The 16,119-nt window shown below is 42.1% G+C and overlaps 1 protein-coding gene across 1 annotated transcript; it reads right to left on the reverse strand.

Moving 5' to 3' along the window:
• Window positions 1-139: 139 nt before the first annotated feature.
• On the reverse strand, window positions 140-6,400 carry LOC139730834 (uncharacterized). The gene is made up of 2 exons (XM_071641706.1): window positions 1,962-6,400; window positions 140-488 (listed from the first exon to the last, which is right to left on the reverse strand). Exons 1-2 carry the CDS (start codon window positions 6,398-6,400, stop codon window positions 140-142), a joined length of 4,788 nt encoding a protein of 1,595 aa, XP_071497807.1.
• Window positions 6,401-16,119: the final 9,719 nt, after the last annotated feature.

Below are 16,119 nucleotides of genomic sequence, written 5' to 3' on the forward strand. Positions count from 1 at the left end.
AGTACGAAAAGGAAGAAAAAGGAAGAAAAATACAAAACAAATTTTTTTTTGTATATAAACAAATTGTTATATTATCCTCCTTTCTGCTAAGTCCCTATATAAGCGCATGCATTTCTACGTATGAAAACCCCCCTATGAATCAAGTCCCTACATTATCCATGGCACTTTCCCGTTGTCGATAACCGCGCGATGCCTGTACAGGGTTGCTCATGCGAAGCCGGATCCTGGCGTCGGATACGCGGTTCACGCGAGGTGGCTGACGCCTGTTCCTGCAGTCCGTCGCGGCGTGAAGCGTATACGGGTGTGGCAGCACGGCGTGGCCGGATACACACGGTCGATTGGCGTGGGTATTGTCCGGTTCGCGTGTGTCTGCCTGGTTCTGTCCACAGCGGGGCGTGGGATTACTCGAAGACTCAAAGACCGGGCGGTATCCGACTCCGGATACGTCCTCGGACAAGTCCGGATACTCAGTGCCTGGATACGGACGGCTATGAATATAACAACAATCCCTTGTCAAAATACATTTCTACCCGACTAGTAATCCTCAACTCCTATAATACAACATTTGTGTTCACCATTGCAGGACTGTGTTAAGGTACAAATGTATCCGAACATCCTCAGCTTATTATCACATTAACTTTCTTCTTTCCTATTCATTTTGACCTTTCTTACAAAAAAATACACACAAATTATGGCACATTTCGGTTCTGTTGCAATAAATTGCCATAGAATGAAATACATAAGCACAGAAGTACTCGTTTTCAGAAACCTCTGCGAATAGATAAAAATTCACACCATTAATGGGACAGTTATCACTATCCAGCGATAGAATTCATGTAACAAGCAATACAAATCTCTCCCGTAAAAGCTCACTCTTTTCTAGCTGCTTTTACTAACTTTGCATATATGCTCTTTATACTGTATCTATCGTCGTTCCAACATTTATATCCGAATTTCACAAAAAAAACATACTTTCTCTTAACATTAATTTCTGTGTCTGAATCGATTCACAGCTACGCTTTATCGATCCTCATACATATCGTCCTTGGCGTAGATATATGTATCAACACAAATCGATAATATTACTAATATCATAATTATTACAATTTTCAGAAAAAAATGTCGTAGCAATTACACCAGCAACAAAACTCATCATTCAGGATTAAAATCTAATTGCCATTTCTTTCACTCAAACGATCTCATTTTTGACGTAATACAAATAACCTAACCCTCTCGCTACCGAACCAGTCCTCCTTCTGGCTTAAATATTTTGGCTCATTACGTACACAAAAACAAACATCATTTCAAGCTATATTTCAAGAACCTCACGTGGTGTATTTGCTTTATACTCTTTAACATTAACATTTCTTTATTACTATTCTAATCCATTAACAAAAAAAGGATTTCTTTCCTACCGGGTGCTAAATTGAGTAATAATACCAAATTCTGCAAACTTACAGCTTCTCGGTTCCTTTTCCTTTTTGAGTGACGGCCAGTGGTGTCTACGGGGAATGCACCAAGCGACGCAGCCGAATTAAATGCAATGATGCTCAGGCCCTGTTCTTGGCTTGTCAACCCGTCTGCGCACCTTCTCGCCAGCAAGCCTCAAATGCAACTGTTCACTCTCACTGCTCACTCACTTCACACTCACACCCTAACCATACATTCCTGTCACATACTATTCAAATCGTATTTAAATTATTATTCCAAAATATTTGTCTCCAGATCACCAGCTCCCTCTATTGACACCAAAACAAACTATACTCTATCACCAATGTCAGATTCATTTTGACAATTTACCCCCTTTTTCAGAAAATATTTTGGTGAAATTAGATTGCCCGTGTGACATTATCATTCTACGTACTCTGTGTATAAACAGAAAAACGCTGGTTTGGACATTTCTCTGTTACACCTTTTCATCCTTGTCACTGTTTACCTGACTCCTTACTGATCAGTGCTACTGCTGGATGCGACTCATGTAGTCGGCTCCAACGTTCTCCTTCCCCTTGATAGCTTCGATCCGATAACGGAACGGCTGCAGAGCGAGAGCCCACCGCATCACTCGTCCGTTGGCGAGCTTGCCTCGCCGCATAGCAAGGAGGGGCTCGTGGTCGACTTCGAGGACGAACTCCTTCCCGTAGAGATACGGCTCGAACTTTTGCACTGCCCATATGACAGCAAGACACTCTCTCTCAATCGTCGAGTATCTTCGCTCTCGATCGAGCAACTTCTTGCTGGCAAACGCTACTGGGAGCTTTTCGTCGTCAAATTCCTGAAGTAGCACAGCACCGATTCCGTTCTCCGAAGCGTCAGTTCGGAGGAAGAAGGTGCGATCGACGTCTGGGAGATGCAAAATGGGTGCATTTGCAATCTTCCCCTTTAGACACTTGAACGCATTTTCTTGCGCTTCACCCCATCTCACCTGGTTTGGTTCCCCCTTCCGAGTCAGATCGGTGAGGGGTACCGCGAGGGCCGCGAAGTTCGGCACGAACTTTCTGTAATAGTTCGCTAGGCCAAGGAATGAGCGGAGTTGCCTCTTGGTTCGCGGTCGTTCTGCCTGCTTGATGGCCTCTACCTTCTCGGTCCGCGGCTGGATCTTGCCTCTGCCGAGTTGATGCCCAAGAAACTCCAGGCTCTCTTGCCCAAGCAACCACTTCGACGGTTTTGCCTTCAGACCTGCCTGGCGAAGACGCTTGAAAAGCTCTCGCAGAACCTCCAGGTGTTTCTCCCATGTGGTAGTGTGCACTAAGATGTCGTCAATGAAATTGTGCACGCACTCCATCCCTCGAAGAAGTTGTCGCATGATTCGGCTAAAACTAGCAGGGGCGTTTATCAACCCGAACGGCATGGTTCGGAATTGGTATAAGCCGTTTGGCGTCACGAACGCCGTGAGGGGCTTAGCCCTCTCTGTAAGCGGAACCTGCCAGTAGCCTTTGGTCAGGTCTAGCTTACTGAAATAATTGTCGTTCGCCAGTTGGGCGAAGATCTCATCTTGGTCGGGAATAGGCTCGGCATCTGGTACCGTGACCAAGTTGAGTTTGCGAAAATCGCAACAAAATCGGTTCGTACCATCCGATTTTTTCACCAATACTATCGGTGAAGCGTAAGGCGACGATGATGCTTCGATCACTCCGAGATCGAGCATTTCCTTTACCTCGTCGTCGACTACTCTACGGAGAGCATGCGGAAGCGGGTACGGCCGGGACTTGATCGGTCGTGGATCAGTTAACTCGATGTCGTGGCAGCCTAGATTCGTCACGCCAGGCAGATCAGTCAGGACATCGGGAAAGTTTCCGATCAGTCTCCTCAACTGTCGGCTCTGTTCGTCAGACAGAGTGCTGCCTAACTTTACGTCGGCTACCGTTTGCGTCTGCGTGAGTGTTGGCGTCTGGATGAGATGCTCATTCGACGTGGGTTCGGGGCCGAGGTCGTCGACGTCCTCGTCTTTCTCGTCTTCCTCGATGACGGATACGCCAGCGACGTCGTGGCTTACCAGTCCTGCTGCATCTTCGTCGTGGCGGCGATGATACTGCTTGAGCAGGTTGGCATGAAACGTCGTCGTCCTCGTCCCGAGGTCGATCCGGTAGTCGAGCTTTCCAATCTTGCCTACTACCTTAAAGGGGCCCTTCCAGTGCATTAAGAGCTTGTTGTGGTCGGTTGGTAGCAGCAATAGTACCTCATCTCCGACTTTGAATGACCTGGGTCTCGCCTTCCTGTTGTACTGCTCTCGGTACCTGTCATGGGACTGTTTCAGATGTTCATGCACCATTTTACATGTGTCCTCCAGTTTCTCCCTGAGATCCATGACATACTGATATGTCGATTTTGTTTCTGGCTCTGGGTTGTCGTCGGTCCATAGCTCCTTCACAATCATCAGAGGTCCGCGTACGGCTCGTCCGTACAGGAGTTCAAATGGCGCAAATCCCGTACTCGCCTGTGGAGCCTCTCTGTAAGCAAACAACAACGCGTCAATGTACCGATCCCAATCCTGGGGACGCTCTTCGCACATTTTCTTCAACATCTGTTTCATGGTCCCGTTGAACTTTTCCACCAGACCATTACAGGCCGGGTGGTACGGAGTAGTGGTGATGTGGCGGATGGACATCAGTCTGCTCACCTCCTTCATTACGTCGGACATGAACTGCGTTCCGCGATCCGTTAACATCTCATGTGGGAAGCCTACTCGTGAGAAAATCGTGAACAATGCTTCCGCGACTGACGTGGTGTCGATGTTTCTAAGGGGTACTGCTTCAGGATAACGAGTGGCGTAGTCCATGAGTGTCAGTATGTATCTGTTCCCGCGTGACGTCACCGGCACTATCGGACCCACAAGGTCTACCGCCACGCGATGAAATGGTTCGTCTATCAAAGGCGTGGTTCCGAGGGGGACTTTGCTCACCTTCCCTTTCTGCAAAGAACGCTGACACACATCGCAGGATCTGCAGTACCTGACTGTGTCTGCTCCAATGCCGGGCCAGAAGAAGTTTTGCAAAATCCGCTCCGTTGTCTTGTGTGCGCCGAGATGGCCTCCGAGTATCGACTCGTGTGCTAGACTCAGAATCTGACGTCGATATTTGCGAGGAACCACCAGTTGGTTCGAGACTTCCTGCCGCTCGCCGCATCCTGCTCTGAACTCGCGATACAGCAAGCCCTTTTTCGCAATGAAGCGTGACTGATTCCCATTTCGGCTCGTCTTCACCTCACTACTCTCCGCTTGTTGTCGAATTTTCTCCAACGATTCATCATTGCTCTGCTCACGATGAAACTCGTCGGCTGTTGCAATGTCTGCCTGCCGTGGCACTTTCATCGCTCGTTGAGGTTTGGCTGCCTCCCTGCGCTGTGCCCTAGTCTCCACGGCTAGCCCACTATCCGCCTGCCAGCTGCTATCCGGGTCGTTAGGCTCACGAACACCTGCAACATTGCCCAGAATAACATCGTACACAGGGTTATTCATGCACAGTACTTCTAACTCACCAACGAAGAAGGGAGAATCGATCATGACTGTGGCGACTGGGAACTGCTTCTCGGAGCCGTCGATCAGGATGCATGTCCGTTGCGATCCGGTCATCTGATCCGCTCTCACCAATTCCGTGCGCACCACCGCTGTCGAACAACCGCTGTCACGTAGTACGTCCACGTGCGTTCCGTTTACTATGCCTTTTCTCACAGGCATAGCTCTAACTGGCTGCTCTCCACACGCAACACTCATCAGAGGCAGATCCGAATCCGCTATCCGGATATCCGGACTTGGCTCTGCACAAGAAAAACATGAATCGATTACGAGGCATGCGTTACCGTGCTCTGACATTTGACGCTTACCCTCTGAACCGCTGCTACGAGTCGATACCGGGCTAACATCTGTCTCATCCGGTCGACCAGCTTTTGCTCCGGTTCGCATTTCCGGAGTGCGGTTGTCGGGCTTCTTGTCGTCAGCTTTCCGGTTCGGATCCGGTTTCTGTCCACCCTGGATTCCGACTGCAGCCTTTTCTTTCCTGGTCTCTCGGCTTCTGCAATACCTGGCGATATGCCCCTTCTTTCCGCAGATGAAGCATCCGTCCGGGCGGGGAGTCGTTGCTCCTCCCGGTTGGGGTCGAGCATCACCTGTGGAAGTGTTAGTACGAGATTCAGGTTTAATGTGACCTCGGGACTTACCACCCGTCTGCCCTCCGAGATGCCATCCCGAGCGGGCCTCAATGAACCTGTCGGCGATATCCACGAAGTCGTCTATGTCAGTCGGCTGTCTCTCTTTAATGAACGTCTCCATATCCTTGGAGCAGACGTTGAAGAACTGCTCGATGAGCACCAGTTGCACCATCTCCTCGAAGGTTGGCTTGTGGCCGGATAGCTCCAACCATTTCTCGAGATAGCTCCGTATCCGTATCACGAACTGCGCTGCTGTCTCTCCCGTTTCCGGCTTTGCCCCACGGAATTTCCGCCTGAAGCCGTCGCTAGTGAGAGAGTAGCGCTTGAGTACTGCGGCCTTTACTCGGTCGTAGTCTTGTGCCTCGTCGTCATCCAGTCTCGAGTATGTGTCTAATGCTTTACCTGTCAAAAGAGCACTCAAATGAACGGCCCACACATCACGTGGCCAGTGCTGAGCATTAGCGTACCGTTCAAACCTGTGTAAATACACATCTAGATTATCTTTCCCACACTGAAATGCTGGAAGTTTTGGAGCCCTAACTGTATTTATTTGAACTCGGTTACTACCTCCCTCTTCTAACCTAGCCTGTTCTAACTTAAGTTTCAGTTCAGTCAGTTCCTTCTCTTCCTTCATCCTCTGTCGCTCTTCCACTCGTGCCTCTCTCGCCTTGTCCTGTTCCGCCTTAATAAACTCTTGCAACTCTGTCCCCTCTAACCCTAAGGTCTGCCCTACCTTGGCTAACTTTTCTAGATCCATCACAATCACTCTCTTGCTCTCGCACAGGGTTGACTTACCAACAGAGCCTCACCGGCAGAACCTATACCCGGCACTTCCAAAAGCAGACGAGCGCGTGAATGACGGTGCTTTCCCCGTGGGCACAGGCCGGAAGAAGAACTAAGTGGAAGCTGAAACACAATCAAAATCTCCACAAAATTCTACACTGGATTATCAGGCTACAATTACAAATATATACTCAAAACAGTAATTAAATTACTATCACCTGGGAGAGATTAATGAAAACTACCGAGACAATAGTGTCACCTATCCGATACCCCCTCTAACAATTTAGAATTATTTCGAAAGGTCCCTTCGTGGTCGCCAATTATTGTCAAAGGGTTTCTCAGAAGACGACCGCCATAATAATAAACCGAATACAGTGAATTATCGTTTCAACTCAAGTGGGTCATGCGACTCTTTTATTCAACCAAAGTACGAAAAGGAAGAAAAAGGAAGAAAAATACAAAACAAATTTTTTTTTGTATATAAACAAATTGTTATATTATCCTCCTTTCTGCTAAGTCCCTATATAAGCGCATGCATTTCTACGTATGAAAACCCCCCTATGAATCAAGTCCCTACATTATCCATGGCACTTTCCCGTTGTCGATAACCGCGCGATGCCTGTACAGGGTTGCTCATGCGAAGCCGGATCCTGGCGTCGGATACGCGGTTCACGCGAGGTGGCTGACGCCTGTTCCTGCAGTCCGTCGCGGCGTGAAGCGTATACGGGTGTGGCAGCACGGCGTGGCCGGATACACACGGTCGATTGGCGTGGGTATTGTCCGGTTCGCGTGTGTCTGCCTGGTTCTGTCCACAGCGGGGCGTGGGATTACTCGAAGACTCAAAGACCGGGCGGTATCCGACTCCGGATACGTCCTCGGACAAGTCCGGATACTCAGTGCCTGGATACGGACGGCTATGAATATAACAACAATCCCTTGTCAAAATACATTTCTACCCGACTAGTAATCCTCAACTCCTATAATACAACATTTGTGTTCACCATTGCAGGACTGTGTTAAGGTACAAATGTATCCGAACATCCTCAGCTTATTATCACATTAACTTTCTTCTTTCCTATTCATTTTGACCTTTCTTACAAAAAAATACACACAAATTATGGCACATTTCGGTTCTGTTGCAATAAATTGCCATAGAATGAAATACATAAGCACAGAAGTACTCGTTTTCAGAAACCTCTGCGAATAGATAAAAATTCACACCATTAATGGGACAGTTATCACTATCCAGCGATAGAATTCATGTAACAAGCAATACAAATCTCTCCCGTAAAAGCTCACTCTTTTCTAGCTGCTTTTACTAACTTTGCATATATGCTCTTTATACTGTATCTATCGTCGTTCCAACATTTATATCCGAATTTCACAAAAAAAACATACTTTCTCTTAACATTAATTTCTGTGTCTGAATCGATTCACAGCTACGCTTTATCGATCCTCATACATATCGTCCTTGGCGTAGATATATGTATCAACACAAATCGATAATATTACTAATATCATAATTATTACAATTTTCAGAAAAAAATGTCGTAGCAATTACACCAGCAACAAAACTCATCATTCAGGATTAAAATCTAATTGCCATTTCTTTCACTCAAACGATCTCATTTTTGACGTAATACAAATAACCTAACCCTCTCGCTACCGAACCAGTCCTCCTTCTGGCTTAAATATTTTGGCTCATTACGTACACAAAAACAAACATCATTTCAAGCTATATTTCAAGAACCTCACGTGGTGTATTTGCTTTATACTCTTTAACATTAACATTTCTTTATTACTATTCTAATCCATTAACAAAAAAAGGATTTCTTTCCTACCGGGTGCTAAATTGAGTAATAATACCAAATTCTGCAAACTTACAGCTTCTCGGTTCCTTTTCCTTTTTGAGTGACGGCCAGTGGTGTCTACGGGGAATGCACCAAGCGACGCAGCCGAATTAAATGCAATGATGCTCAGGCCCTGTTCTTGGCTTGTCAACCCGTCTGCGCACCTTCTCGCCAGCAAGCCTCAAATGCAACTGTTCACTCTCACTGCTCACTCACTTCACACTCACACCCTAACCATACATTCCTGTCACATACTATTCAAATCGTATTTAAATTATTATTCCAAAATATTTGTCTCCAGATCACCAGCTCCCTCTATTGACACCAAAACAAACTATACTCTATCACCAATGTCAGATTCATTTTGACATAGACATTGCATGACAAGCTATGAATTATGGTAATGATGGGAATGACTATCATAGCCATTTGATAAATACCACTTTGTCCTAATTGGCAGTTTTGCTGAAATACTCTGCAGTTTTAGCTCATTTATGATGAATTTATTTTGCATAACAATGCATGGAATCTGTAGTTCCCATAGAGTAAATTTTACAGACACATTGGGAGGCTGACACCTGATGATAGCTTGTCTCTGAACAGTCTGTAATCTGTTTACATCCGACCGCAGTTTTCCGGCCATCACCTATCCGGATCTCTCTTTCATCCAGATATTGGCTGGATTGAAATTATTTTCACATTTTCATGCACTTTCAGTGCCAAATCTCCGATGATCATGAACTTTGTGTTCCTACAATGATCTGTCGGTGAAAGTGTGCAAAATTTGTCCACACAGTTTGTAAGTCCAGTCATGTTTACTGCAAGAGACAATGGTACTTGATGCTGTGCTAGACAACTGGCAGTGCACTCCTGGGGTACTATGTCACGGCAGTACTTGAAGATTCATGATCTCAGTCTCATTGGCGGTCAATACCAATTAAATAAACACACATACGAAAAGGGATATTTTACTGACATTTCATCTTGTATCTGTGTCATCTGAATTATGAAACATGGCAATACCATGCAAATAATCACTGTATTAATATGTTGATAATAGCATGTGTATACCCCAGCAGGACGGGCTAGACAGTGCCATATTTGAACGCATCTCTCTTATCCAGCCGAATTGCTAACAGCGTATCTGGATGTAGCCATATAATTGAGGTCAGACTGTAATTGTCAAGGAAATTTTAAATGTTCCATGCGTCGATATTAAAGTCAAGTCAGACTTGTCTGTTCCTTATTAAAAATGATTTTATAAACTGTGTCCTCAATGGGCCTGTACTGAACAAAGTCAAAGCTTGTTTATATTGAGGAAAGAGAAACCAGAGATTTGACATTAAAAGAATGCCTGATGCACAGCATGACATGCCGCCTCAAATGTGCCAGTGGGATAATTGCCAATTTTACAGTATTGTAGGAAAATGTAGACTAGCAGAAAGTGTTGGTTTGGATAGAAAGAATCGTATTGGATAGCTATGTTTTCCAAAATGTGCACAAAAAAGAAGGAGAAGATATTTAGGCATTGATAACATTTGTAATGAAATATTCCTTAGCATTCTTTAATTCCTGAATTTAACAAAAAATATCAAGTGTCCCATTAGTTGGGAACATGTGTACATAGAGTATACAGCTGTACTGAGCTGAGCTATTGCTGAAACATTGTTTTCTTCACAACCAATCCATGCTTTATCTTTCAAGTAAAAATTATTTGGATAATAGGGGCATGAAATTGAATCACCTCTGAAATCAACAACCCCTCCCCATCTTAGTCTGATCATAAAAAGACATTTTTTCCTATTCTCACTCAGTCACAGTAGTGAGAGCAGCAGCCATAAATATTAGTTTATGCTTTCTCCCCTCTTACTCTGTTAGCGCCTGTGCTGCTAATTCATCCAGAATGTTTAATGAAAAGCAACAACATTGGAAAGGAATTATGATATCACCCAGAACCGATACATATTGTAGTGTCATAATTTTCCACGATTTCTTGAAGAATTTGTAACAAATATCTGCCTGTAGTCTCATTCCCCCCCCCCCCATACTATGGTCAACTCATTAACTCGTCCCATATGGGAACCTGGTGGCCTGTGTATTGGGTCTATGGGGAATCCAGAATTCAGTATGGAACAGGTTAAGTTGACTGCGTGTACATTGAATAATCCAACTAAGTCAATGAAAATAGAATGTCCCAGTTCACATTCATGTGTGTATTTCTCCGTGAACGTAGAATGTGAACATCGCGTAAAGTCAATGCGTTTCCTCAGTCCTGTCAAGATCGGCTTGTGTGGAGTTGACTGTACATGTCCATATATTTTTTGAATCGCTAGACTTAAAAAACTTTCTTACACTTCTTCAAACTTCTATCCGTGTTGTGTATTCAAGGTTCATAGTAGCGGTGGCATCATGATACTGCATTTAATGTACATGTATTTTTTTCCTTGGAGTTGCAACAATTTCATCAATATTTTTCAACATGTCTCACTTCAGACTCTTTAATGTTAGAAACTACTGCATCAAATATGGGTGACGGGTAGGTCTAATACTCAAGACTTTATTTTTTGTAATATCCCTGTAATGACACATGTATTACATGCAGACAAGTTACGTGTGATTGGAAAGCACCATTTCTAAGCATGGTTCAATACCGTTCCATTAACACAATACTCGCAATGGTTGTCTTTGGTCTCCATATCGTATGTCAATGGTTCAAGTTTCTGTTTTATGTTCAATTACATGTGGTTTTTGCCATTGTTCAGTGTGTCTGTTGATGAGGCGAAGGACTGCTAGACATGATGATTACAAATATTCCAGCAAGCAAAATATCATGCTGGGTATAGAGGGCACAGATTGGCAAACTTGTTATTTGATTTTGATGACTTGCAAAGCATTCATAATCTGTACATTTTGTAATGATATGGTATATAATAAAGGGAGATTACAAGAAAATATGGATAAAGCGTGACCTGTCACCAAGCTATTTTGATAAAGTCGCAGATATTAACCCATTGAGGAAGGAGTGATTTTGCTATAACATGCATTTCCCACAGACACCTGCTCGAGTATTCACTGGACTAGTCTCCAACGAGTTAAAGCCGCAAAACTGCGAAATGAGAACATTTAGTCAAAATATTAGAAATTATACTTGTGGTTATAATCAGAGAAGATAGATGTTAGCTTTCTTTGTTTCTGCTGTAGCAGTTTTGAAATAAAATGGGACAAATAATGTATCACTGGAAAGTATAGAGGCTACTAGAGAATTTAAAGATGCTATAATCCAAAGCGAAACTAACAATCACAAATGGCAGCTTTATCAGAATTCCATGGTGACAAGTCACAATGTGATTTAATGTAAGAAAGTCCTTCGGACAGTTTGAACACCCTGTTGCGATGAATTAAACTCTTGTCATCGAAACACATCATGTAAAGTGTGTTGAAAGTCTTCTTTGTGCATGAGTTTGAAAAGAGCATTCCAAATGTGCATTCAGTTGAAAAGCCTTTGTTCCCCCAGCCAGATAGAGACTTTTGCATCCTTAGAGTTTAGTGATTCATTTCTGTAGGGATCGATTGAATCAAAATGCTGTCTTTTCTCAATCAATAAAGTATGGGTTTGCAAAGACTAAAACTGCATGGAATGACTTAACACTAGGATGAATTCATCTTGCAGGGCATTTATTTTAAAGGACCTATGCAATGTGTATGCATGTTGCGTTGTGTTGATTTATGATACCTTCAATATTACTTTTGTGGCCAAATGAATTTAGAGTCTAAATACAGTTCACTCCCATTATAACAAATACGGTTATAACAAAAATCTTGTTACAACGATGTAAAAATTCATATAAAAAAAATATTGTCTTTATATCTTCATGTATTTTATTATTATTTGGCTGTAACAATATTTCGATAAAACCAAAGAAAACTGCCAGGCCGGACTTTGTTTATACAGAAATTGCCTGTATCTGCCGTATATTCTATAATAATTTTTCTACCATTTTTCTTCAGATTACTCGGAAGTGTCTACAAAAATCCTTCCAAACCAAGATTCTGTCGATGACAGCATCTGTCAAACACTGCTAAAGTACTCTATGATTAACAAGAGACATAGGAATGCACCTTCCTCTTGACTGAGCATTACTTGCACATTTCCATGTTCCTAATATGACTAACAAAAGACACTGCATGTCTCAGCATCTAGGTAGCAATGTGGTTTGTTTGTTTGTTTTTTGGGCATATCCAAGCAATCTGTCGAAAGATAGTAAAAAAATATTATAGAATATATGGCACATATGTTATATATTATTTTGGCCATAATTTCTGATAGCTAATGATCATAAATCAGTACAAGTCAATATACATTTATATGCATCGCATAGGTCCTATAATCTTGGAAATGCCAAATATGATATTATATTGAGGGTAAGTTGCATAGAAATGTGACAACTCCTATTTCTTAATGAAACCATCTGTGCGTGTGTGTGTGTGTTGGGGGGGGGGTGCATGTGTGTGCTCGTGTGTGCATGTTTCAGGAACCCTGGGAATGCTTGCAACAACGACAACAACAACAACAACAACAACAAAAATCTACAAAATCCTTTAAATGGCAGGAAAGAATTGGGGCAGGTTTATTTTTAACTTTTACACTAGAATGATATCTAAATTACGTGAAAATGTGATAATCAATACATAAATTACATCTGACATTTAAACATGATACATTGCAAAAGTCGTAGAGAGAGAAATGATGAAGTCTATTTTATGTCAAATCCAAATCACAGAAACTAGAATTCATAGATTAAATTTTTGTTATTCTTTAAGTACATTTATTGCATTTTGGTTGGCCTTATTTCAGTTATTGTCAGTTAAACAAAAGTTTTCCAGAAAGACCTACAATTATTGAACAACTTTGATGAGAAAATGCAAAATTGATTTTGGACTCATTCTACATAGAATATAAAAGGACTGGTAGGTGTAGTTTACTACCCCTACCTCTTATATTTTCTATAGGGTCTTCCACCAGGAAAGACTAATAGTAGAGTTATATAATTTGCTGCAACGGATAGAAATAAGCTGGGAAACATCAGTGCCTTTATGCAAATATGGTTAAAATCAGTGCTTGAAGTCAGTGGTCAAGATCAATGAACTTCTTTTAAATGTAAATGATGAGTCCTGTAGCTTGTGGCAGAAAAATAGAGATTGGGTGAAAAAGTGCAGGTATCCCAGTAGACCGCACGCTGCAGCCAATGTTGTTAGAGTTTGTTTCATTCACAAAAGGATGCAATTTTTCCTTATATGTGAAGCATACATACAAAATGATGTATAAACCGTATTTATGGACTCCATACATTTTGCTGATTTGGTATACATGTGTATGTGGAGGGGGTATGCACGCAAACATTATGTTTGAGCTCATACATAATACACGTGAACACAGAATGTCTCATTTCTAAGGTGTGACTGTGTTATTCTCATTAAACAGGTCAAAACTGAATTCAGAAATGAAGCAATAGGATGGTTAGAATAGATTAACTATCATTGAAGAGCCAATGAACTAGCCTACTGTGCTGTATCATAGACGAGGAACAGCACTGTCAAAGATCATTTCGTTTGCAAACCTATAAAGTGGTATATTTGGTTGGTCAGTTTTGTCGGTCAGATGTACCAAACGACCAAGGAGTAATCCTATGTCTTAAGCCTCTGACCAGAGGGAGATTTGACGCGGGATCCACTGGACCTCTTCGTGGTTGACCGCTCGTACTTTTGGAGATTACAGAGCTTTACTCTGACCAAAGCGAGGGTTCACTCACAAAAAGAACATCTCTCATAAAACGAATGAACCTCATTTTTGTTTACGTATTGAGAAGCAGAATAGGTCTTGACAGTGTTGGCAATTGACAGGAGTAAAGGCCTATACTCATGAAAGATTTGCACAGAAAATAGTTTAAGTAACATTCCATTATTTAAGAAAGGAGTCTAAAATCACGCAATGATATGATTATTGTATAGGTATTTGTCTATATGCCCTTCTTAATGTTTTTTTTAATATTTTCCCCTTTGTATGTTTGTAAATTTTAAAACGATATGAAATGAACCGAACGAGGATTTAAACAAAAAATCTCTGTCATGAATGAACACTCACAGCTTGGGAGATGACCAACTGACGTTAAACGGGTTGAGAATGCCCCTGCTCTGTAACACTTTCTCTTGTACAATAACAGAACACGAACAGATTACTTACAGTCTGTTGGATGCGTACTCTACATCGGAGATCGATAGTATCGATATTCGCCGTCGTTCCACAGAAGTAATAAATTCTTGCCAATTGGCATTGAGCCTGGACTATTTTACATTGCTTCCTCGTCAGCTTCCACTGTTTCCTTCGACACAAGATAAGGTCTGCTTCGTATGACGTCACGATATAGGCGAAATCGTCTGTGTCGCCAGTAGATTTTTGACCAGAATACAGTGTCTTCTCGTTCGCTATACCGTCTTTGCCAAACGAAACTTCTACAAATGCCAAGAAAATTATCACGTGAGCCAAAGCTGTGAAGAAACACACACACACACACACACACACACACACACACACACACACACACACACACACACACAAACACACACATTAAGACTGCGGCATGCCATATAACGCCATGGTCTAGTCAGTTTGCAGCATACCATGAACATTTATTATACGCACGGTTCGCAGAAGGTGCGAGTGTATACAACTGTACATGTATAGGTTCGAATTCGAAAACCAGAGAGAGAGATTTAAAAAAAACTAAAACATGAACGTGTATTAGCCTCACTTTCCCATTACTATCCAGGCAGGTGTAATGATTCGCATCATACTTGAAGTAAAGTTTGCAGGGGAAAAAAATAGAATGAAATGTCTTTCAGACTAGAATTAGAGCGATGGTATCAGCATAGCAGGACACATTCAATGCCCTGTTTCTCGAAATTTAATTTCTGTCGTCACGTACTTCTGATTATTCTTTCAAAAACTTGTCGATGTGTAAAACATAGTTTTTGCATATTAATTGTCTGTTGCCATGTTAATTGCCAAAACTTTAAGTTGAAATATGATACTTTCGGCATTTGCTAGCTCCTACAGAACAAGAACATTAACACGTTCGTATTTTACAGGCTTTGAGGTATATTCTTTCTGTCTTCAGTGAAGAAAACAGTCCAGAAGGTCGTTGAGTTTCCCATTATAGGAGAAAATTAACCAAGTAAGAAAAAAATCCATAAATGAAAGGGAAAAAGTTCGATATTGTATGAAGGTTCCTTTAGCCAAACAAGGAATAAGGTTTACAATTCCGGACATTCTTATGTATGTACCTTCTTTTTATTTTCGGATTGACGAACCTCGTTTAATTTTAGATCTAAAGAACGCACGGAATAATGAACGGCACAAAATAATGTTCGGATTAACGAACATGATGTAGGTATAGGGAATTCGTGTGTTTCGGAATAAAGGACCTTCGGAATAACGAAACTTATTTTATTTTCGGACTAATGAACTTTCGGAATAATGAACATCACCCCATAAATTAATAATCATCTATCACCATTCAAACAGATAAAATTCTGAGACGCCAGTTTGCAAATTTGCCTTTTTTCATCAACCATCACGGCAAAGTCTAGAATGACTTAATTGAATATGAACTTCGTCACTCCTTGCTCCAGTTCCCTTTATATAAATATATTATGTTGACAAAAAGTACAATTTGGGAATTTTCATAGTTGAAAGTTGCGCTATATTTTTTACGAAACAAAGATTTCGGTCACAATCGCATTTTGGTAATCGTAAGCATGCCATTAAGGGTAAAAAAAATGATAT

Source organism: Diadema antillarum, unplaced genomic scaffold (assembly GCF_040938485.1).
Source record: "Diadema antillarum isolate AM-2024a unplaced genomic scaffold, OU_Dant_1.0 seq00000338_RagTag, whole genome shotgun sequence".
Taxonomy (NCBI): Eukaryota; Metazoa; Echinodermata; class Echinoidea; order Diadematoida; family Diadematidae; genus Diadema; species Diadema antillarum.